We start from the raw sequence: 22,507 nt of genomic DNA, 5'->3' as shown, positions 1-22,507 counted from the left end.
TTTTAGATACATCCTATTATTTTCTACCCTTTTTTCTATTTGCCACCCATTTACCACTTATTAAATTTGCCAAATCCTATAAATTTCTCTCTTCTTTCTGTGCCAACTTTCCTTTCTCAAATAACATTACGTCTTTCAACAATTTCCTTTCTCTCTATTCCCTTCCGCTAAACCTTCTTCCAACGTTCTTCTTTCCTGTCCGACTCCGCAAGGCGTTATAATTCTCACCCAAGCTTACACCGAGGATGTGTAATTACCACCATATTTCCTATAATTCTATATAATTACTACATTTAAACAATACCGTTCCATTTTATTTCTAATACCTTTCATTCCTTTAAATGGAAGTTATTTAACGTTAATCACTTTCCATATATTATCTGTATAATTACAAGATTGCAATCGTGTTATTCCTTATTAATATATTTCTAGATACAATTACTACCTTTCGTAGTGGTATTTTATTCCATTACCCATACATTTCACAATTACACCTTTCTTAACGCAACCATATTCTTAACCTTTAAAAGCTATTCTATCTGACATTTATCTTTTTAAAACCTACTTTCACAATTTATGGTCGATAGTCGAATAAACAAGGCACACATATCTCCTAAATGTATCTTTATTTATTCTTTAGTCTCCTAGAATCCAAACAAATCCATTCTCTTGCCATCCAAAAAATTATATTGCCTTACGTATTATCTATTATCATTTTATACTCTCTTTTCCTTCTTTTCTTACTTCTTTCAACTTTTACGTATCTAACGTCTACGATCTTTTTACATATTTTACAATTTTCTAACAAAATAAACCAATGTTTTGACAAATTCCCATGCTAAATCAACATCGCTATTACCTTCCCTGTTCCACCTTTCATACACCCAAGTTAGAAACGCGTTTATTTTATTTACGCATCTTTATTGCACACCTCGTCTTTTCACCCTATATTTTTACGCTCTTATTATTACCTGCTTCACGCAAAACGTTTCGTATTTGCAAACGCTTCTTTTTACACATCTTATTCACGCATTTACGAGCTACTTCTTCCTGCCCTTCCCACGTTTCACAATTTTTCTCCCATGCTCGCACGCAACCAACGAGATAATACATTGTCTCATTATCAGCGATTAAACGCTCTTTTCCTTCTTCCTCTTGTTGATCCTCTTGCTATTCGTTGTTATTCGTCACGGTCCATTTTTCCAGATGCATCGTCTATCCATGCTCGCAGGGCAATTTATACAAAGGGAAACAAACCGATACGATAAGCTATAACTAGATATGAGATAATTAGAATTATCCTTCGCGTTGTATTTACCACAATTTGCGATCAACGTACCTTTGCGTTAAATTTCCAGATACACAAAATATCTTACACAGCTCCGATTAACGAGAAACTCTGCAATCGTGGAACATGCGCTCGTCAGACTGCCGAGATACCGTCATGAACTACGTAGAGTTCGGGTCGATGTCCAATAAACTATTCTATTATTTTCGAATAAATTTAATATACTATATATAATACTATATAATATATACTATATAAATTAGGTGGTAATGACAAAATCCGCAATAACTTAGTTGCCAACTCAATATTACGTTATATAGTATTACGTTATATAGTATTACGCTATATAGTATTACGTTATATCGTATCATGTTATGTAGTATTACGTTATAATGTATTACTTTGAATAGTACTACTTTATGTAGTATTTCGTTATATAGTATTACGTTATGATCTATTACGTTATGTTATATTACGTTATATAGTATTACGTTATATAGTATTACGGTATATTATATTATATTATAATGTATCACGTGATATAGTATTACGTTATAATGTATTACTTTATGTAGTATTACGTTATATAGAATTACGGCATATTATATTACGTTATATAGTATTTCGTTATATAGTATTACGTTATATTGTATTACGTTATGTTATATTACGTTATACTGTATTACGTTATATTATATTACGTTGTAATGTATTACGTCATATTATATTACGTTATACTGTATTACGTTTTATAGTATTACGCTATATAGAATTACGTTATATTATACTATGTTATACTGTTACGTTACGCTATTTGGTATTACGTTATATGGTATTACGTTATAATGTATTACGTTGTATAGTATTACGAATTATTCAAATCATTCTAAGATAAGAAAACATAAATTAGATCTTAAATATATGTAATTTGTAAAAACTGTATTATAAATATTCATATCATTTTATAGCTTAAAATTATTAAATTATATACATGCGTACATTATGTAGACTTATGTTATATAAGCACCTATATATATATATAGAAATAATCATAAGATCATAAATTAAAATGTGTTTCAATAATGTAATAACTTGCATAGATTCTTTTTCAATAACAAAAACATAGTTTACTATGATATTTATAATATATGTATCTGTTTTTAAATTAATTTATGTACTATTATATTAGAATATTGCTTAAATTAGCATTAAACTGTTGTATAACTTCTTAAATATTATATAAGTTTTTACTTACAGCTTAACAATTAATAAAATTTCTAATGTACATATCAAAAACAACAATTGCATATTAAATTGTTCACAAAATCATATCTAGAATTGAAGAAAATTATGGTAACAATAATCTTATACTGCATAATATTAATATTTAAAGATTCATGGTTCTAAAATCTCATTATAAATTCTTTTCTTTAATAGTATATACTATCTTGGAAGAGAAGTCTAAATAGTTTAATTATATTCAAAGTGACTAGAAATGTTGCTATTTATTCTTTTATTATTTTTTTTTTTTGTTTTTTTGGCTATTAATAGATATTTCTTATTTTGGCAAGAATGATGTATTATAAATTTAGGAAATCATGAACAAGTTTTTAAAAATTTATAGTACTTATTTTTAAATAATACTTTCTAAAATTATTTACCTGTACATTAAGCAATTAAACATATATGTATGTATGTATATATGTATGTATGTATGTATGTACAAAAGAAATTATTGTTTGAGCTATATACATAAAAATCATCTTATAAGGGATAGGAGAAGATACAATTTTGGGAATATGGACCATAAATGGCAGTTTGCCATGAGTATGGAATGATTAATTCTCAATGCTAATGGAAATGAGTTACCAGGAAAACCTGATGTGCAATAAAAGTATTAAAATTTAATGTAAAATAAAGGATGTAGAATACATATTACAATATAATAAATGTTCTCCAATTTAGTACCTCATTTACTGATCATTTCTCTAAAGCTTATAAAAGCGATCAATAATGTAACGTTACATTGTTGAAAACTTAGGATGGACGGAATCCATATTGCTGGATTTAGGTGCTATTCAATAAGAGTAGAAAATCCAGATATTGATTAAGTTTTACGATGTAGAAACAATTTTATTTAACTTACTAAGATTTGAATTAAAAAATCTTAGCTACATTATGAGATCAGTTGAGGATTTAATCACTAGTGACGTTTTAGAATGTCAAGAGAACGTAAAAAAGAATTTGGAAATGATGTGATTTGATACATGATATCGAATGGATTTAAAATGTTGCTAAACTGATAGAGATCGATGATAATGTGGTGACAAAAAGTGCTTAATGGGCATAACATTGCAAGATAGGTGCGGAAACGTGTGTCTATCCCAGTATTCATTGGATACATATTAGTAGAGCTTACACCTTCCGTTTCCTTGTAAGATGGGCCCCAGAAGTATCTACAACATAGCATGTATGTTAATAATATGATTTCAAGCCTTCCAAAACATTGAATAAATGTATGAAATCTCTTATATAAGGGAATATTTTCGAAAACAATCGCTAATACCAACCAATATCTATTTTTGTCCAAGCACTTTATCTTGGAATGCTCCTCCAATTATCTACGATTATATTTTGCATCTAATTTAAAGGCAATTCATGAGAGGATTTTCTTCATGATAGTTTTTCCTTTACTTTTTCAACAGTTTTACACATGCAAAGATTTGCATTTATATAATAAGTGAGGTATTGACATTGTAAAAAATCACTTATTACGGATTTACTGCTCTAACGATTCACACCCAAATAAAACATATTCTTCTCTTGACAACCAAAATGGATTACCTTCAATATATTCTGGTGGTGTCTTGTCTAAAATAATGATTACAGCAAATGAATTATATGCATGCACATACTGTTTTAGAAAAATAAATGTCTTTTACATAAAGATTATTATATATTTACCAGGATGTACAGCTAAAGGCACGTATGTGGAACCCATTGCAACATTCCAACTATGAGTACCAGGACAACTTCTTACTTCTAATATCTTGCTGTGCTCTGGTAATAATTCTCGTAAATCTTTAGTCAATCTTAGCCCAAAACCTGAAAGGTGTGTATTGCCTCCAGTGAGCAAAATGTGTGAGAGACAATCATGCAGTATTTCTTCCGATAAACCAGATGTTACATCTTTTATCACTTGTGGTAAACCAAGGTCGATATACATCATTTCGGGAGCAATATATAATTCCGAACCCAAGGAAACTCTCTAAAAAATATAAATAATTATTATAACACTAAACTTTGTAAAGGACTTTAACTGTATGAATGCGTGTGTAAATTCACTAACCAGAAATTGCTTATTATCAGTATAACTTCGAACTCTAACTTTAATACATTCTTCATTTTTTTGTCCTACTCTTCTCTCTTCATTTTTGATATTGTAACTTAGTCTACACCTTTCTTTAATAGGTAATGTATCCAGATATGATATAGGAATATGATAACATCCTTTTAGATACCAATGCATAGCTTGTTTTAGATGGTAAGCTACATGCCAACCACCAACAGGTAATAATCTCCAACGTTGTGGTATAACACGTCCACCAATTACAACAGCTACTGTTGTACTTAAAGCACCACTATCAACTACGACACAAGTTTCCACATCCAGCATTGCACATGCTGCTAAAGGTTTAGGAACCAGACATACTCTAGAAATTTATTCACTTTATAAAAGAATACCTTCTTACAATATAATTTTTCTATCTTACCTTGATACTTTGACTTCTTGGAACAAGTAATGCAACAATTGTTTTCTTAGCATTGGATGCATAGCTAATGGTTCACAAAACATGAGCACTGCATTGGGTTTCCTTAATGTTGAAGTTAATCTCATTTGATGAAACAAATGACCAACAAATGTTTTAAGAATAGGAAATGTTCCATCACTTAATAATGCTTCTGCTGGACTAACAAGATCAACATTTGGAATTCCAAGTACTTCAACAGTATCAGTGCAATATCCATTTATAAGTTTCTCATAAATTGGATTTGGCCTTGCATAACATGTTGGATCATTTTGATGAGTAATTAATCTCTTTTTTTCTCTATATAATTTCACAGAATTACAAAAAACACAAAATGGACCACTAGGTCTAGGGATTTTAGCAGTTGCTAATTCAGATAATTTCAATAGTTTTAACTTTTTAGCTAGTGATTTGCCATCACATTTTGGACGTGTACTACTACTTGGGACATTTTGTGTTTGTTCCAAATATGTTTCATTATTATATTTAGGTACACCAAACATTGAAAAATGTCTTCTTAATTCAAAGTGTGGCTCAATAACCCATGTATACTTATTTCCAATTTCAATTACTACTTTTGCGCTAGAACCTTCAACGCAATTTCTTTGACATGTATAACCACTACAGTGACGACATTTTGGAAAATGAACATTTTCTCCCAATGTAATTACCATATATAATCTATAGCACATTGCTTTAAAGCTGACACTAAGTAATTGTAAACACTTTATATCTGGAAATCTAAAATGTACTTTTGAAATCAATTGTAGCCACTTCATTTTCCTGGAAAAACATGAATGAATTCTATAAATAATTGATAGCAATAGTTTTTTAAATATACATACATTTTTAAAATTGTGTATATTTTAATAATGTCAATTAATGATAAATCCCTTTTATACAAAGAAATATTATGTGATAATTATGAACTTGCGAAAGTGTCACTTTATTTACAGCCTTACATTGAAAATTCATAATAGCACAAACTTTTATTTACTTTGCAAGTGAGTTATTGAACTTCAATGTATTTTTCACATAAACTTAATCTCAAACTTACCACAAGTAATCAGTATCTGAAGCTTTCCTCAAATATTTGCACGTATTACCGATAGCAATAATATCAGGTACATCACAATATAATAAGATTTTTACCCAAATTTCTTCAGGGAAGATCGAAGGATCCATAATTATTAATAAAAGTTATACAAAAGATATAATAATTAATAGTTACTAATACAAGATTGCAGACACTCCCCACAAACAGTGAATACGTGAGTCAAGTTCAAGGTTACAATGGTGAAAATAGTGAATCAATATGTTATCGACGGATGATACTTCAATAAGAATTACTACAATGATAATAAAACCAGCAATAAACATTACTTATTAAAGATGTTATTACAAATATTTATAAGGTAGATTTCATATTTAATGAATTTTTAATCTCATGATCTATAAGTTTGCTGCTGTTCATTATCGTAGCATAGAAGAATGGAGTAGAATGAAAAGCAAGACTTTCAAAATGTTTGGATATACATGATACTCTGTTCATAACTTTATAATTATATAAAAATAACAATAGCTATATATAGGACATAAGGGTATTTTATTTCCAATCCCATATATAAAGTACTTCATCTGTGGTAAAGGTATCATATTTTTGGAGGTAACTTGTGATTTTGTTAAATATCTGAGATCAGTGGTACAGGTACATTTATTGGAAAGATATTTTGATTATAAAAAGCCTGTTATATATATATATATATATATATATCAAACATTATATATACAATAATATCAAAAATTATGATTCAATACAGGATTTGTAAAACAACAGTGTACCTTTTTTTATACCTAAATTAGTAATACTCATGTGATTAATACTGGATAGTACTTTTATAAAGTAATTGTTTTACATTAAGTTAAGAAGCTGCTAGAAGTGTCTTTATGTAGGGATTTTCGTGAGATAGAACTTCTTTTTTAAATATTGAAATTCTATCTTCTAGATCCGCATCAGATAATGATTTGTCTAAATTTCTGCATTTACTAATAAATTCTGCAATAAGAATTTCAGCTTCCTGTAACATTATTAAAGATTAGATTATATCAGCAATATTTAAGATTTTTATGTGTTTCTAACAAAAATATGATTACCTTTATAATATCTTTCTTTTTTTGTGGATTATCAGAACCTTCAAAAACTGAGTCTTGGTAATCTTCAAGCTCTGCTTGTTTACGCTTAGCAAACTAAATGAAATATTCGTTTTCTTATCATTATTATGGTAAAGTTAAAATTTAAAAATATAAATCAAGACATGTTTTACCTCTATAACATCTTGTGGGAAATTAGCCATTTTAGCGACATGTATGCCAAAACTTTGATCACATATACCAGGTTTTACTTTATATAATAAAGTTAATTTATTATCGTCTACAAGGGCTGTAACGTGTTGATTTTTAACGGCAGATACTTCTTCTTCTAATTTAGTTATTTCATGAAAATGTGTCGCAAAAAGACAGTAGCATTTGATTTCTTTTGCTAAATATCTGCAAAAAATTTTATTGTTATAAATTATACAGAAAAATAAAAATTTGTGATAAAATCACAAGATTGTTCATATATTACTCGGCGATTGACCATGCTATACCGCAACCTTCATAAGTAGAGGTTCCTCTGCCTAATTCGTCAATTAACACGAGAGAATTACAAGTTGCTGTCTATCGAAATCGTATAAAATATAAATATATACATATTATTCAATATTTAATGTTATAAATATCATCAATTTACTTTTAATATGGCAGCAGTTTCTATCATTTCCATCATAAATGTAGAAAGCCCTTTTAATTGAGAATCATCAGCTCCTACACGGGCTAATATACAATCCAATAATGATATTCTTGCTTGATCGCAAGGAACAAAGCTTCCAATATGTGCCATTAAAGCACTGACACCAGCAGATCTTATATAGGTGCTTTTACCTCCCATATTTGGACCAGTTATAATGCGAAAATGACATTCGCCTATAATTTTAGTAATTATTATATTTTACATTTATCAAAATAATATATGAGACAATATTTTTAAAAATTACCTCTTTTAAAACTGATATCATTAGCTATAAAATCTACTCCTTCTTGAATTTCCAAACATGGATGTCGAACTTGAGTAAGATTAAACTCACCGGCTTCGGTAGGTAGCATTTCAGGACGTACATATGGTTTATTAGCACTTACAGCAACAGAAGCAAAAGCAGTAAGCACATCAAGAGATGCCAATACATTTCCAATAGTTTTTATTGTACTACTGTAGCCGGCTGTCCAAGAGATAATAATACAATGATGTAAACATGTATTTGTTTTATTGTCTAATTGCTTTTTAGTTAATTCTTGCAAAATTTTAATTATATATATATGTAATATATAATATATAAAATACCTGCAATTTCAATTATTTCTGTAACAACCTTTTTTTGTTCCACTGTATATTTATCTCTAGCAACAATGTATTCATCATTTAAATCATTTAATTTATTGCTGCGAAATCGTACACCGCTTTTGTTAGAATCCAGAATAATATACTGTTTCTTATTTCTTAGTACTTTTTCTTCTTTCAATGTTACACGAAAATAATATCCAAGTTGTTGATTTGATTCTAGTTTTAGAGTTTTTCCAGCTTCGATTGAAAGATCATTAGCAACTTTACCCAATTGAGATTGTAATTTCGCCTCCACCTCGTCCATAGTATTTTTTAATTCTAATATCAATATATATATATAAATTTATACGTAAAAAACATATTTACATGTATAGCATAATGAAACGAAAGATTGTATAAGTACCTTTCAATTCATCATCAAATTCGGCTCGTACTAAGAAATCTCCTTTTTCGGCGGAATCTAAATCAATTGTTTGTTCAACCATTTGTTGAAATTTGTCCATGTCTTTAATAAGTTCACTCAAAGGATCACTGAACATTGTTTTTAAGGCTATTACGTTTATATTAGAAAGCTGTTCTAATAATCTAGGCAAATGTGATATACACATGTAAATCCTAAAATAAAACCAATATATAAATATATACATATAATTATATTATATACTGTAAATACATTATTTACTTATAAAGGTCTTGTAAAGTTGATTTTTTCCTGGCCAATTTTTTTGCAAGCACTTGCAAATCCGGTATGCGTCTTAAATGATCTTCACTAAGATTAGTTCGTAATTCATTGTCATTCACTAGTGTTTCAACAATATCATGTCTTTCCTTTATAAGACATAAATCTTTTAAAGGTTGTCTAATCCATTGTGCAAGCAATCTATGACCTTGTGAAGTCCTACATTTATCCAAAATGCCCAAAATACTTGCAGGTGCGTTTCCATTTAAAATAGAAGAGGTATCAACACGTGATTCAATATTAAGAGCTTTTATAGCAGCTGAATCAAGCTTTAAATAACGTGACTCCTTTATTTGGTCTATAGCAAATTGATTTAAATTTCCTTCATCTGATGTTAACTAGTAGAAAATTATCAAATTAAATTAAAATATTTTGTCTTCATTAATATAATATACTTACATCTAAATATTTAATAAGCGCAGAAGTAGCTGACATAGCAAAGCTTAAATTGACTTCAGGTAAAGACTGTGCATTTTGTTGTTGACCTTTCTTGAATTTTATTAAAGTATTTAGATCTTGTATAACTGATTCACTAGAAAATTCACTTCTTTTTCTTGTAGTAACCATTACATTATTTCGTTCCATGACCTAAAAAATAAAAGAAAGGAAAAGAACAAATAAATGTTCCATTCATATTATTAAGATTTTTAGTTCAACTGTTTTATATGGAAGAAGTATCTTATCTGTTTACTTGTTTAAGAGTTTGAAATTCATAGCTGCCTTCACCTTGAATTAATAAACATTCTTTGGGAGCAAGTGTAACAACCAGTGATTCCAAATTGGAAAATGATTCATTGTCTTGAAATTCAGAAACAGAAAATGAAGTTGCTGTAGTATCTACACAGCTTAAACCAACAATCTAGAAAAATAATAAAGTACATATATAGTATATATAATAAAACTACTTATAAAACTTTAAATGAAAAATTTGTCACATGGTTATTTACTACTACTCACTCTAGATTTTGCCTCTATTCCTAATTTCACTGCTATGACATGTACACTAACAGCAACATCATTATTGCCAAACAATGTATCTTCAAATTGTGTTAAATTTCCAGGAGAACCTTTATATTCTAATACCCAATTTTGATTTTTTGCTGATCCTTGATTAATATAAACTTCTACTCTATATTGTTTTACTAACAGTAGATCACGTATAAAAGATTCAAAATGATTTTTGTTAAGAATAACACCCTCGGTTTTATATGGCTCTGCATTGTACAGAAATTTTTTTAGATAAATACGTAGTAAATTAGTAAAAGTATAGAATAAATAGAATAAAGGTTTATTAATAATTCTTAGTAGTAATACAGTTAAATAAATATTTTAAAGTTGAATTTTAGAACTTACCAGCTCCTATCATCTTACAAACTGACGTAGTTTTAAAAACTTCTTGTGCAGCAAATAAAGCATCATTACCATGTAATGTATAATAATCTGATCTATTAAAAAATCGTATAGTGGTATTAAGTTTCTGAAATCAATCAGTATTTGATTACATACATATATTTTAAATTTAAAATCTGAGGATTAATAATATAATGGTATATAGTATATTATAATGAGACTACCTATCCAGAATTATATCATATGATTTTATCTTTAAATATATTCTTGACCTATTTGTATAAGTAATTTAATTTTCATAACTGATATACGTTCCTAAAGCAACATAAATTTGTAAATATTATAATTTTGCAGACACAAAATTAAAAAATAAAGTTAATTTTTGGAAATTGTTAGACATATGAACGTTTAATATGAAAATTGTAATTATTACCAAATCATAATTATTACACTTGTTTTCAAGAAAATGAAGAATCTCGTTACATATCTGTAGGTCAATGTCTATCTAGGGTCAAAAGGTCATGAATTGATATTAATGTAATACGTATGAGTTCAAGGAAATCTGATATATTGTGGAAAAGACATATCAATTTAACATATTACATTAATATGACATCATTGAATAATTATATATACATTTAATTTTTTATTATCTTTAAAATATATTTAAAAGTTTTGAAAATACTAGTTTAATAATATATTAATATAAAATCATATAATAATTTAATAACGAATAATATGAAAATAATATAGATATCACTAATAGTTCATACAGAAGATCAAAATATCATATACAAATATGTTAGTATAATATGAAGTTTAAAAATAATTTGTGAATAGAAAAATTAAGAAAATTTGCTAATGACATTATCTTGGAAGTATTATTTTTATTGTGATAAAAGATCAAAGTTCACGTTCCAGGAAGGTCAGTAATATATAGCGTATGTAAGTAGGCCATTAAAAACATTATGAACTATTTCAATTCATTATATTCAATTGTTTAAACAATATTTTGTTAAATATATTATTATATGAGTATAAGAAACTTTTGTACTAAATATCTAGTATAAAATAAAGGGAAATGTATTTCTTTCAAATAATGCTACAACAAATAAATACAATGAAAGATACACCTATCTTAGAATTAAAAATAGAACATTTGTCTCATTATTGTATCTCATTAATCCTTTCAATCTGTCACCTTGAAGTTCTACCTATTATGAAATAGGAATAAATTACCATATTGCAACACGGATGTTATACATTGAGGATGACATCATTGATGATACATCAAATCAAATTTGCAGCTATTAGTGGAAACCATTTATGTAATTATTATTAGGGAATTAAAAAAATATATTTATATATCCACATAAATAAATATAATGAAATAAAATATTATATATTTATAAAATTATTAATATAATAACAGCTTTTTCTTTCTTTCTTTAATTACAATTCATGAAGTAGTTTATTATAAATTTTCATAAATATAATAAAGTATATTATAATACAAGCTTTTCAAAATTATTTTATATTAAATATTTGAATTAAAATACGTACGTATGGTACTTGAATAAAAATTAAATGGGTGTTTCTAGCTAATACAAAACATAAATTAGAAACTGTTTGTCTGCTTTTCTCTTCTGTTACTGTGAATTATTAGTTGTGATAAGAATGTATGTACATAACTGGGATAAATGCACAGAAAATATTATCACCATGTAAGAATGAAAGAGAATGTTTTCAAAGATGTGATGAAGAAGGGGAAGCTAACATAAATGGAATTGCTCCAACTTGCATATAGTACATATCAACATATACTGCCACTGAGATCATCTCAATCATCAATTCTTAAGTGGATTTTGATCTTTCACCACATGGTAATTAAATTTATAATTTTAACTTAACAACAGATATACAGTACTAATTTTATTGTAAATATAATATTTCTTTAAGTGTTATTTTTGTTCCTTAACGAATAATATATAAAATATATTTTATAATAATATAAGAATTTATTTACATACGCTTTTCATAAAAAATAGTTAAATCAATTTTATATTTTCAGAGATCAAATTAATAACATGGTGGCACAAAGTATTGTCATTTTATCTTTATTAATAACATATGCATTATCTGCACCAACTGGATGCATAGAATCTTGTATTTCTTACGTTAAACAATATCAAACACAAACTTCTGGTGGTTTGTCACAAACCGCATCACATTTACAAGGCCTTGACTATTCAAAACCTGGCACATGGTCTGAACATAACGACTATGATATAGACAATGGACATGGAAAAGTGCATGAAGAACGTGGTCAATATGTCACAGGTCCCAAAACAGTAAGATATTATAGGAAAAATTCTTCTTCTTCTTACAGTACAATATATCCTAATGGCGAAATATTATCAGATTTTGAATATCAGAATAATAGACATGGTATACATTTACCCAATACTCAAGAAGTTTTTAATTCTCACAACACTTACAATCAAATGGGTAATTCTGAATCGGTTGCACAACATAAGTATAATAAAATACAGAGTCAACAACATACTCGATCATCATACACTAAAGGTGAAAGACTTGAAGATCTTGGAGAATACAGTGGAAGATCACAAGTGATTCCGCAAAGTACATCTAACTTGAATACACAAATTTCGCAAGAACCTTATCATTTTAATGGACAGCATGGAAATTGGAGTACAGCAGATTCTTATAAAACTGATGGAGGACGTGGCCATGTATTTGAAGAAGAAGGTCAATATGTATCAGGACCTCAAAAGGTTCGTTATTATAAAAGGAATTATACTTCTAGTTACAGTTCATCTGATGGAATTCCTATTCCTAAAATCACAAAAATTGGAATGCACGATGTACACCAAAAACTAGAGAAAATTGAAAAAGAAATAGGGCAAGAATTCAAACATATTTCTACAGCAGAGGCTGTGGGATCCACCAACATTGGACAGGCACATGTTAATACACATGATTTCTCTATTGATAACATGCATAATATAAACAATAATAATTATAGAAGACAACATAACCACAGGAACAGTTTATCTACAACACATAATGAAGAACAGCATTCCTCAGACATTAGAAATGAACATTTACCTTATAGGAATCCTTACCAAAATACTTATGGTGCAAACAGCTACAGTACATATGAAAGACATGAAGAATATGCACAAAAACTTCAACCAACTAGTCAACTTATTAATCCAACATCAGGATATACTAGTGTACTCAATACTGGAAACAGTGGTTATAATAGGAATATATATAGTGGATCAACTTCACAACAGCAAACAGATAATTATCAGCAGGCAGAAATGTTAGATGCACATCAATCTAGACAAATCGCACAGACCCAAACGTTTCTTGACAATTTGAGGAACAATGCACAAAGTCAAAGTAGCAGGATCCAATCAGGCATGCAAGGTGTATCTCACTACAAAGAACATTGGAATGCTAGTCATACAAAAGAAATATCCATACCACAGCATACCACAGACATTTCACATATGAACCAGCACAGTCTCCAATATAATGATAATCAGTATGACAACAGACATAAATTACATCAAGGAATACAACAACAAGATAGTTATTTACATCAATTCAAAGAAGGTGGCTTTACTGATGGTAAAAAAATGTTAGACAAATTAATATCTGGTGTAGATACTGTGGACTGTGATTATAATTCACAATATACACAAAGTGCCTCCCAATATTCAAGAAAATATAAGCGTCATGCAAAGTATGGTAAACAAGATGAAGTGCAACAAACACAAGGTAAATACATCAATGATGATCTTACTCAACAAACTTCTGGAAAACTTGAGTTTGGTCAGGATTTGCAACAATCTTATCAACCTTGGAAACCACAGGGTGCCGATCAACAATTAGGAGATTTTACACAGAAAACAGGGGAATCCGATGATCTTACTCAACAGACCTCTGGAAAACTTGAGTTTGGTCAGGATTCGCAACAATCTTATCAACCGTGGAAACCACAGGGTGTTGATCAACAATTGGGAGATTTTACACAGAAAACAGGGGAATCCGATGATCTTACTCAACAGACCTCTGGAAAACTTGAGTTTGGTCAGGATTCGCAACAATCTTATCAACCGTGGAAACCACAGGGTGCCGATCAACAATCAGGAGATTTTACACAGAAAACAGGGGAATCCGATGATCTTACTCAACAGACCTCTGGAAAACTTGAGTTTGGTCAGGATTCGCAACAATCTTATCAACCATGGAAACCACAGGGTGCCGATCAACAATTAGGAGATTTTACACAGAAAACAGGGGAATCCGATGATCTTACTCAACAGACCTCTGGAAAACTTGAGTTTGGTCAGGATTCGCAACAATCTTATCAACCGTGGAAACCACAGGGTGCCGATCAACAATTGGGAGATTTTACACAGAAAACAGGGGAATCAGATGATCTTACTCAACAGACCTCTGGAAAACTTGAGTTTGGTCAGGATTCGCAACAATCTTATCAACCATGGAAACGATATAGTGTCAATCATCACATAGAAGATCTTACACAGAAAGCAGGAAGATCTGATGACTTTACTGAACGAACTTCTGAAAAACTTAAATTAGACCACGAATCACAACAATCCCATAAACCTTGGAATCTACACAATACAATTCAGCAATTAGAAGATCTTATTCAAAAAACAAAGGAATCTGACGACCTTACACAGCAAATTCCTGGAAATAAAGAATTTGATAAAAAATTACAAAAATCAGACAAACCATGGAATATATACAGTACAATCCAACAATTAGAAGACTTTATTCAAAAAACTAGGGAATCTGATGACTTCACTCAACAAACATTTGGAAATCTTGAATTTGACCAGGAATCACAAAAATCAGACAAATCATTGAATATATACAGTACAATACAACAGTTAGAAGACCTTATACAAAAAACCAGGGAATCTGATGATTTCACTCAACAAATATCTGGAAAACTTGAATTTAGTCAACAATCACAACAGTCTCAAAAAACGTGGAATCTACATGATACTATTCAACAATTGGAAGATCTTATTCAAAAAACAAGGGAATCTAATGACCCTACCTTACAATCATCTGAGAAAGCCGAATTTGGCCAAAACTCACAGCAAACTCATCAATCTTGGAAACCACAGAGTGCAAGTCAACAATTAGAAGATTTTACACAGAAAACAGGGAAATTTGATGATTTTAGTCAACAAACTTCTGGAAAACTTGAGTTTGGTCAGGATTCGCAACAATCTTTTCAACCTTGGAAGCCAGAGAGCACAAGCCAACAATTAGGAGATTTTACACAGAAAACAGAGGAATCTGATGATCTTACTCAACAAACTTCTGGAAAACTTGAGTTTGGTCAGGATTCGCAACAATCTTTTCAACCTTGGAAGCCAGAGAGCGCAAGTCAGCAATCAGAAGATTTTGTGCAGAAAACAAGGGAATTTGATGATCTCACTCAACAAACCTCAGGAAAACTTGAGTTTGGTCAGGGTTCACAACAATCTTTTCAACCTTGGAAGCCAGAGACTGCGAGTCAACAATTAGATTTTACACAGAAAACAGGGGAATCTGATGATCTCACTCAACAAACCTCAGGAAAACTTGAGTTTGGTCAGGATTCGCAACAATCTTTTCAACCTTGGAAGCCAGAGACTGCGAGTCAACAATTAGAAGATTTTACACAGAAAACAGGGGAATCTGATGATCTCACTCAACAAACCTCAGGAAAACTTGAGTTTGGTCAGGATTCGCAACAATCTTTTCAACCTTGGAAGCCAGAGACCGTGAGTCAGCAATTAGAAGAATTTACACAGAAAACGGGGAAATTTGATGATCTCACTCAACAGACATCTGGAAATCTTGAGTTTGGTCAGGATTCGCAACAATCTTATCAACCTTGGAAATCACAGGGTGCCGATCAACAATTAGGAGATTTTACACAGAAAACAGGAGAATCCGATGATCTTACTCAACAGACTTCTGAAAAATTTGAGTTTGGTCAGGAATCAGAGCAATCCTTTCCAACCTGGCAGCCTAATGTGAGAGATCAGAAGTGGGGCCATTTGACACAGCAAACTAATGCACAACCAGAAAATGATTTGCCGAAGCCTGCAGAAAAACCCAAACCAAGATCGAGATATTCAAGGCGTGGGTCAACAGTTAATACACATGTATCAAATCAAGATATGTATAATATTAATAATCAGAATAATTTGAACCTTAATGCTGGAGATACGGATGCACCAAATATTTATGAATTACCTCCACAAGTGAATATAGAAGGTGATAAAGATAATATTAGGAGACAAAGTACTAGAGGGGATCAAGGACAAGATAAAGATGTTTCTAAGAAGTTAAGTCAACAAGTTGGAAGTAGTGGATATGATGTTGAAGGAGGAAATGTAGACCAAGTAAATTGGTTACACAAATCGAATGATGCAACTGTAGGCTTGCAATGGCATTATACATATCATCCAAGCGATCAAAGACAATTTGTACAACAAACAGATCAGAAGAATAAGGAAGATTTGCAGCAGCGATCAATACAAACACAATTTTCTAATTTACAACAAAATCCAAAGCAAGAAGAACAAATTAAATATATAGTTGATAATTCAGATCAGCAGGAATCACATTGGCAACCTCAGAACTTTGCAACTGAACTAGGAATTAAATCTGTGAGAAAACCATTTCGTTATATTCAGCATGGTAATAAATTGATGTCTGATCAACAAATAAGAGAAAATGAAAATTTACAGAAGCATGTAGAAACTGCTTCATCTGAACCTAAGCTGCAGCCAAGAATTTTGGAAGTTTATGGAGGTGGACAATATGATCCAGCACATAGCGGAGATATATATTCTGGAGTGACAATAAACCCTAGTGCTACACTACCACCTACAAGTAATACGGATCCATGGGATATTCGAGAAAAACCAGAAATAGTGGTAACAACAACAGAATTGACAATGCCGCCATTACCTGTAGAACCTTTAAATACAAATGATACTACTGAACCACCACGTCCATCGTCTCTTTGGACAAGAATTGGCCACAAAATTACAACTACTTTTGATAAAGCCAAAGAAAAGGCTAGAAATATTTTTGGATAAACATAACTTTCAATTTTTTTAATTGACATTTATTTATATGTAATTTTTAATATATATAGGTTCTTGATATAAGCTTCTAATACATGTAAGATTTATTAAATAAAGTTTATTTATCAGTGTTATAACGTACTATTATTATTGGTATTGTTAATTTAATAATTTCAAGAAGCTGACGTAGTATTATAAAAAATTCACTGTTACAAGGTTATTATATATATTCTATATTGTTATTTAAATAAATGAATCTATTTTTTAAATTCTATTTTTTATTGCTTTTATAATTATCGTACAACTGTTATTCTTAATAATATAAAGATAAGTACTAATGCAGATGCAATGTATTATGTTTACTTACTTCAGGTAGATTTTTAAAAAATCTGACAAAACTCTGTTGACTTGGTGGATCTACAATATATTTTATACATGATCATTTACAAATTAATGAAAAAATAATTTAAGAACTTAAACTGTTGCACTAACCCATATTAAATTGTTGATTTGGTTGGACAGCCATCGTTTTATGTAGAGCACGTTATTAGTATTTATGCTTTAAGTAAGAAATAGCTAATAATATTAAATAAATACTGTACGATTTCGTAAAAATATTTTGGAAAAGATTTTAGTAAAATACTCACTAAACATCTATTTAACGTATTCCCGCAAAAATGAGTAACTCCATATACTACCAACGTATAGATTGCACACTGTAGATTATTCAGTTATCATTGCTCTCTAATTTTATTGGTCAACTAAATCTACCAATGTTTGAAGATTTGTATTTGCATCCCATCTTTATGGTTATACAGCTAATGCAATATGTCCCTAGTGATAAATCATTAATTTTGTAATAGTGTAAACGTTGTGCAGTATATAATGGAAAATTAACTATACGAACTGTTAATTGAATTTTTCGTTTTGTATTTATTTTACATAAAATCAACAGAGTAATTATTAAATCAAGTATATGTATAGTTTATATATTTCTCAATATTCTACTTTAATTATTTGGTAAGTTATGATTGTATTATATATGATTATATATATATACACACACATACATATATATATAAGTTTTTACGTATAATAGTTATATTAAATGAAATCGATATCTATCTACATGAAAAATATACATATGTCATTTTAAATTTAAATCCTTAAATTCTTGATGAATGCTAAAAGCAGATTATGATTCTATAAATCTTATTGACAGTTCTTTTCATCAATGTATAAGTATATTATTCATTTGATTTTTGAAACAATTAAATTTAATATTTGTCAAAAATATCATTTTATACGTACTTTTTAAAAGAATAATATTAATTCGCATACATGTATATCGAAATTATTAAATTACTTCATAACGTAATATTGTATAACTTGCAATAAAAAATTACCTTGAATAATCATCTAGATTTTTTAAATAAAAGTTAAGAATTTATTAAAGTTTTATTTAGCTTTTTATTGGTATTTGATAACAAAAATAACATGACCATAATAGCCATAATAACAAAAGTTATAGCGAATAATTTGATAACCGGCAAAGAACAATTAGTTTAATGAGTAATCGTGATATAAAAATACTTAAAAAAAGTTTTGATTCTGATAAGATCGTTTATTGCCTCGTGTTATCGGAATATGTACATAAAAGATACTTCGCATTTCTTTTGCTGGATAACGCGCAACCTAACGAGCAATGATAAATATCAATCATCATACATTTATCCCCACCACACTTATTGCGTATACCATCCTACATACAATTCACTTTGCAAGCTGCTTCATTTGCCAATACATTGTGAATTGCGTGTATTCATATTTGGAGAAGGATCGACACTCTCGAGGAAAATAATTTATTTTTAGTGATTTATTTGAGAGTTACATTATTTAATGATTTCCACATATGAAAAATATAGTTACAACTATTGTTTGTTTGCTCTTTTCGAATTAATATTTGCTAAATTAATGGACAACGTCTAAAGTACGAAACATTCCTTCTTTATAACATATTTTAATTATACAACTATTTGAAATGAAAATTAATAACAAAAAGAAACGCAAAGAAATGTAAAATATAGATATCACTGTCACATCCCGCGTCCCACGCGTATCCGTAGTGCGAAAGTAAAATTGGTAATTTATTTCAAATCAAGGTAATTTAAAACGTTTATTTGAAACCGTATTTATAGTATTTAAAGTGGAAGGCAGTTAAAGCCGCTAAAAGCTATATCTTGCGAAAAACTTGTCTAACTATGTTTTTATAACGATATTAAGACAGTTTAAAACTGTAAACAAAGTCGGCAGTTTGAACAAACGTTGGGGATCTTCCCAAACATTTTCGAAAGAAAGACCCCGAGGTTTTTTCATCTCCGACAGATATAAATAAATGTAGCGGCTCAGAGAAGTCAATAATAATTAATTACCATTCGTCTATCGAGTAATAATTACCGTTCGTTTGACGAAGAGTTAGTTATCATTTTGTCTACCGCAGAGTTAATTACCATTTGTTAACCGGAATCATCATTTTTGTCAATCGAAAAATTACCATTTTGTCAACCGAAGAGTTTTACATCCGTCAGTCTGTCAGTCAATTGTCAATATCGAAATCGAGTAAGATTTGAATAAATCGTTACATATTGTTAATTTATTTTCGAACAAATTTAATCCTTTCTCGTGCCAGTGTTCCCGCACATAGCAGGTTAGCCGAAAATGGAACTTATTGCCAGTTGCTTTAAACGCTAGTTAACGCTACCCGTTTCGTATCATCACGTTCAAGCAAACGTGGCAATTAAATAGAACATAACAATCACTATTCATAAATTTAGAATAATATTTTCAACGGCTGTCTATAAGCAACTTATTTCGTCTTCATTTTTCATTCTGTACCTAATTCAGGCAAAGGCAAAGGTTTTGATATATATTCTGTTTAAAAAGTTTTTAGGATTTAAACTGATAATGGAGGACAAAGTCGACATACTAATACCGGGTCAACGGATTCGTCCACCAAGCAACAATCAAGTAGCTGTGCGGCTCTTAAATGAACTTTACGGTTTGAAAGCATCGAGTATAATCGAATTAAATGGGTATGATGACAGAAACTATCATGTAATTTGTGAGGAATCGTATACGAATCCTCATATCACGACTATCAGTAAGCATGGTTATACTTTGAAAATTATCAACTCTTTGGATTCACAGAAAACACATGTGATTGAAGCACAAACTGAAATGTTGATATTTCTATACCAACGAGGTATTAACTGTCCTTTGCCCGTAAAAAATATAGATGGACTATATTATACTCTGGTCACGTTGAATGTCGATGACACTGACAAGTATGCCGTGAGGCTGTTGGTTTATCAGCCTGGCGAACTGTTGTACCGTGTTCCAATTACCGGAGAATTGTTCCGAAATGTAGGCAATTTCACGGCTAAACTCAGTAATATTTTGATGAACTTTTCTCATCCAGCTTTCGACGACCACAAGACTTTGTGGATGTTGAATTCCGTGCCAAAGTTACGTCTATATACTTATGCTGTGGAGAATGTACTTGAAAGGGAGTTGGCGCATCAGGTGATACAAGTCTTCGAGAAGGACGTGCTTCTGGTCACATCGCAGCTCCAGCAGGGTATAATTCATGGCGACTTGAACGAGCAGAATTTCGTGATGAATTGGAATGGTAGAGAAATAGCTGCCGTGATCGATTTTGGTGATTCGCACCGGACATGTCTCATTTTCGAGTTAGCTATCACAATGTGTTACATGCTTTTACAAGCTGGCGACGTGGCGATGGGTAAACACGTCATCGAGGGTTACCAGGAATTTAGGAAGGTGACAGATTTCGAGAAGAAGATTTTGAAAGTTACTGTTTGCGCGAGAATTTGTCAGAGTTTGGTTATGGGCGCTTACACTCATCTTCACGATCCGCAAAACGAATATCTGCTTACCACGCAGAAATCGGGATGGGCTTTGTTGAAGAAACTTTGGCCTCTTGCACAGGACGAAGTTCTTCGAAATTGGGGCCTGATTAACTGAATTCTATCGTTTAATATACTGTCACTGTCAATTTATTGGTCAATAATTACTGTGTTCTTATAAATCTATTGTCAATTGTACAATAAGCAATAAACATAACTTTATATCACAATAGAATATTGAATTCATTAAGAAATGAATTAAGATATTGTGCAGTGATATATCCTCTGGTTTTATTCGTATTTAGGCAGTTACATATTTACATAGATATAATGAATAATAATGCTCTTCGTATAATAGCGTGGAATCACTTTACATAACTAGATCGTGGTATATACAAAAATTCAGGTATTAGAAATCAATTTATGCGAAATCGAGTGTTATTGGTAGATAATATTAAAGAAACGCATACTTCTCGTGATTAATTGGATCGAATAGCAATTACCGTGGACTTGAATACTAACTGAATATCCATCGAAATATATCGGCAATGTACAGAATTTATTTATAAATATACTGTAAGACAATATATTTCTATTTTGCATAATACACTTATAATATCTGCGCTTAAGGTGGTGAAATCATTTTTATTCACGTGTGCTTTCATATTACTTATGTAGCTTGTAATATATATATATAATATAAATATTATATATATATTATATAATTATATATATAATGTAATATATATATTATATTATATTATATTATATTATATTATAATGTAATATATATATATAT

General features: G+C 30.0%; 4 protein-coding genes across 8 annotated transcripts; 2 read left to right on the top strand and 2 right to left on the bottom strand.

Moving 5' to 3' along the window:
- Nucleotides 1-209: 209 nt before the first annotated feature.
- LOC132911016 (uncharacterized) lies at nucleotides 210-6,393 on the bottom strand. Its single transcript, XM_060967307.1, has 6 exons — nucleotides 6,155-6,393; nucleotides 5,062-5,880; nucleotides 4,638-5,001; nucleotides 4,253-4,556; nucleotides 3,859-4,159; nucleotides 210-3,744 (listed from the first exon to the last, which is right to left on the bottom strand). Exons 1-5 carry the CDS (start codon nucleotides 6,280-6,282, stop codon nucleotides 4,068-4,070), a joined length of 1,707 nt encoding a protein of 568 aa, XP_060823290.1. The 5' UTR covers nucleotides 6,283-6,393; the 3' UTR covers nucleotides 210-3,744; nucleotides 3,859-4,067.
- Nucleotides 6,394-6,684: 291 nt separating this feature from the next.
- Nucleotides 6,685-18,576, bottom strand: LOC132911014 (DNA mismatch repair protein Msh2). 3 transcript variants are annotated; one of them, XM_060967301.1, is made up of 16 exons: nucleotides 18,485-18,569; nucleotides 18,275-18,341; nucleotides 18,150-18,199; nucleotides 10,629-10,752; nucleotides 10,233-10,489; nucleotides 9,967-10,134; nucleotides 9,675-9,863; nucleotides 9,219-9,613; nucleotides 8,940-9,151; nucleotides 8,537-8,854; nucleotides 8,193-8,414; nucleotides 7,889-8,121; nucleotides 7,724-7,815; nucleotides 7,422-7,644; nucleotides 7,252-7,344; nucleotides 6,685-7,175 (listed from the first exon to the last, which is right to left on the bottom strand). In XM_060967301.1, the coding sequence occupies exons 2-16, from the start codon at nucleotides 18,306-18,308 to the stop codon at nucleotides 7,020-7,022; spliced, it is 2,766 nt and encodes a 921-aa protein (XP_060823284.1). In that variant the 5' UTR covers nucleotides 18,309-18,341; nucleotides 18,485-18,569; the 3' UTR covers nucleotides 6,685-7,019. The 3 variants fall into 3 exon arrangements, with proteins under 3 accessions (XP_060823284.1, XP_060823285.1, XP_060823286.1); XM_060967302.1 differs by lacking the exon at nucleotides 18,485-18,569 and having other exon boundaries at nucleotides 10,629-10,720; nucleotides 18,275-18,357; XM_060967303.1 differs by lacking the exons at nucleotides 18,150-18,199; nucleotides 18,275-18,341 and having other exon boundaries at nucleotides 18,485-18,576.
- LOC132911011 (uncharacterized) lies at nucleotides 12,368-17,923 on the top strand. 2 transcript variants are annotated; one of them, XM_060967297.1, is made up of 3 exons: nucleotides 12,368-12,508; nucleotides 12,697-17,359; nucleotides 17,441-17,923. In XM_060967297.1, the coding sequence occupies exons 2-3, from the start codon at nucleotides 12,713-12,715 to the stop codon at nucleotides 17,792-17,794; spliced, it is 5,001 nt and encodes a 1,666-aa protein (XP_060823280.1). In that variant the 5' UTR covers nucleotides 12,368-12,508; nucleotides 12,697-12,712; the 3' UTR covers nucleotides 17,795-17,923. The 2 variants fall into 2 exon arrangements, with proteins under 2 accessions (XP_060823280.1, XP_060823279.1); XM_060967296.1 differs by having other exon boundaries at nucleotides 12,697-17,923.
- A 47-nt stretch (nucleotides 18,577-18,623) lies between the features above and the next one.
- Nucleotides 18,624-21,987, top strand: LOC132911026 (hydroxylysine kinase). 2 transcript variants are annotated; one of them, XM_060967350.1, is made up of 2 exons: nucleotides 18,624-18,802; nucleotides 20,726-21,987. In XM_060967350.1, the coding sequence occupies exon 2, from the start codon at nucleotides 20,747-20,749 to the stop codon at nucleotides 21,824-21,826; it is 1,080 nt and encodes a 359-aa protein (XP_060823333.1). In that variant the 5' UTR covers nucleotides 18,624-18,802; nucleotides 20,726-20,746; the 3' UTR covers nucleotides 21,827-21,987. The 2 variants fall into 2 exon arrangements, with proteins under 2 accessions (XP_060823333.1, XP_060823334.1); XM_060967351.1 differs by lacking the exon at nucleotides 18,624-18,802 and adding an exon at nucleotides 20,337-20,377.
- The last annotated feature ends 520 nt before the right edge of the window (nucleotides 21,988-22,507 follow it).

This window comes from Bombus pascuorum, chromosome 9 (genome assembly GCF_905332965.1).
Source record: "Bombus pascuorum chromosome 9, iyBomPasc1.1, whole genome shotgun sequence".
Taxonomy (NCBI): Eukaryota; Metazoa; Arthropoda; class Insecta; order Hymenoptera; family Apidae; genus Bombus; species Bombus pascuorum.
The sequence above is the reverse complement of the archived record's forward strand: the minus strand, read 5'-3'. Positions and strand labels throughout refer to the sequence as shown.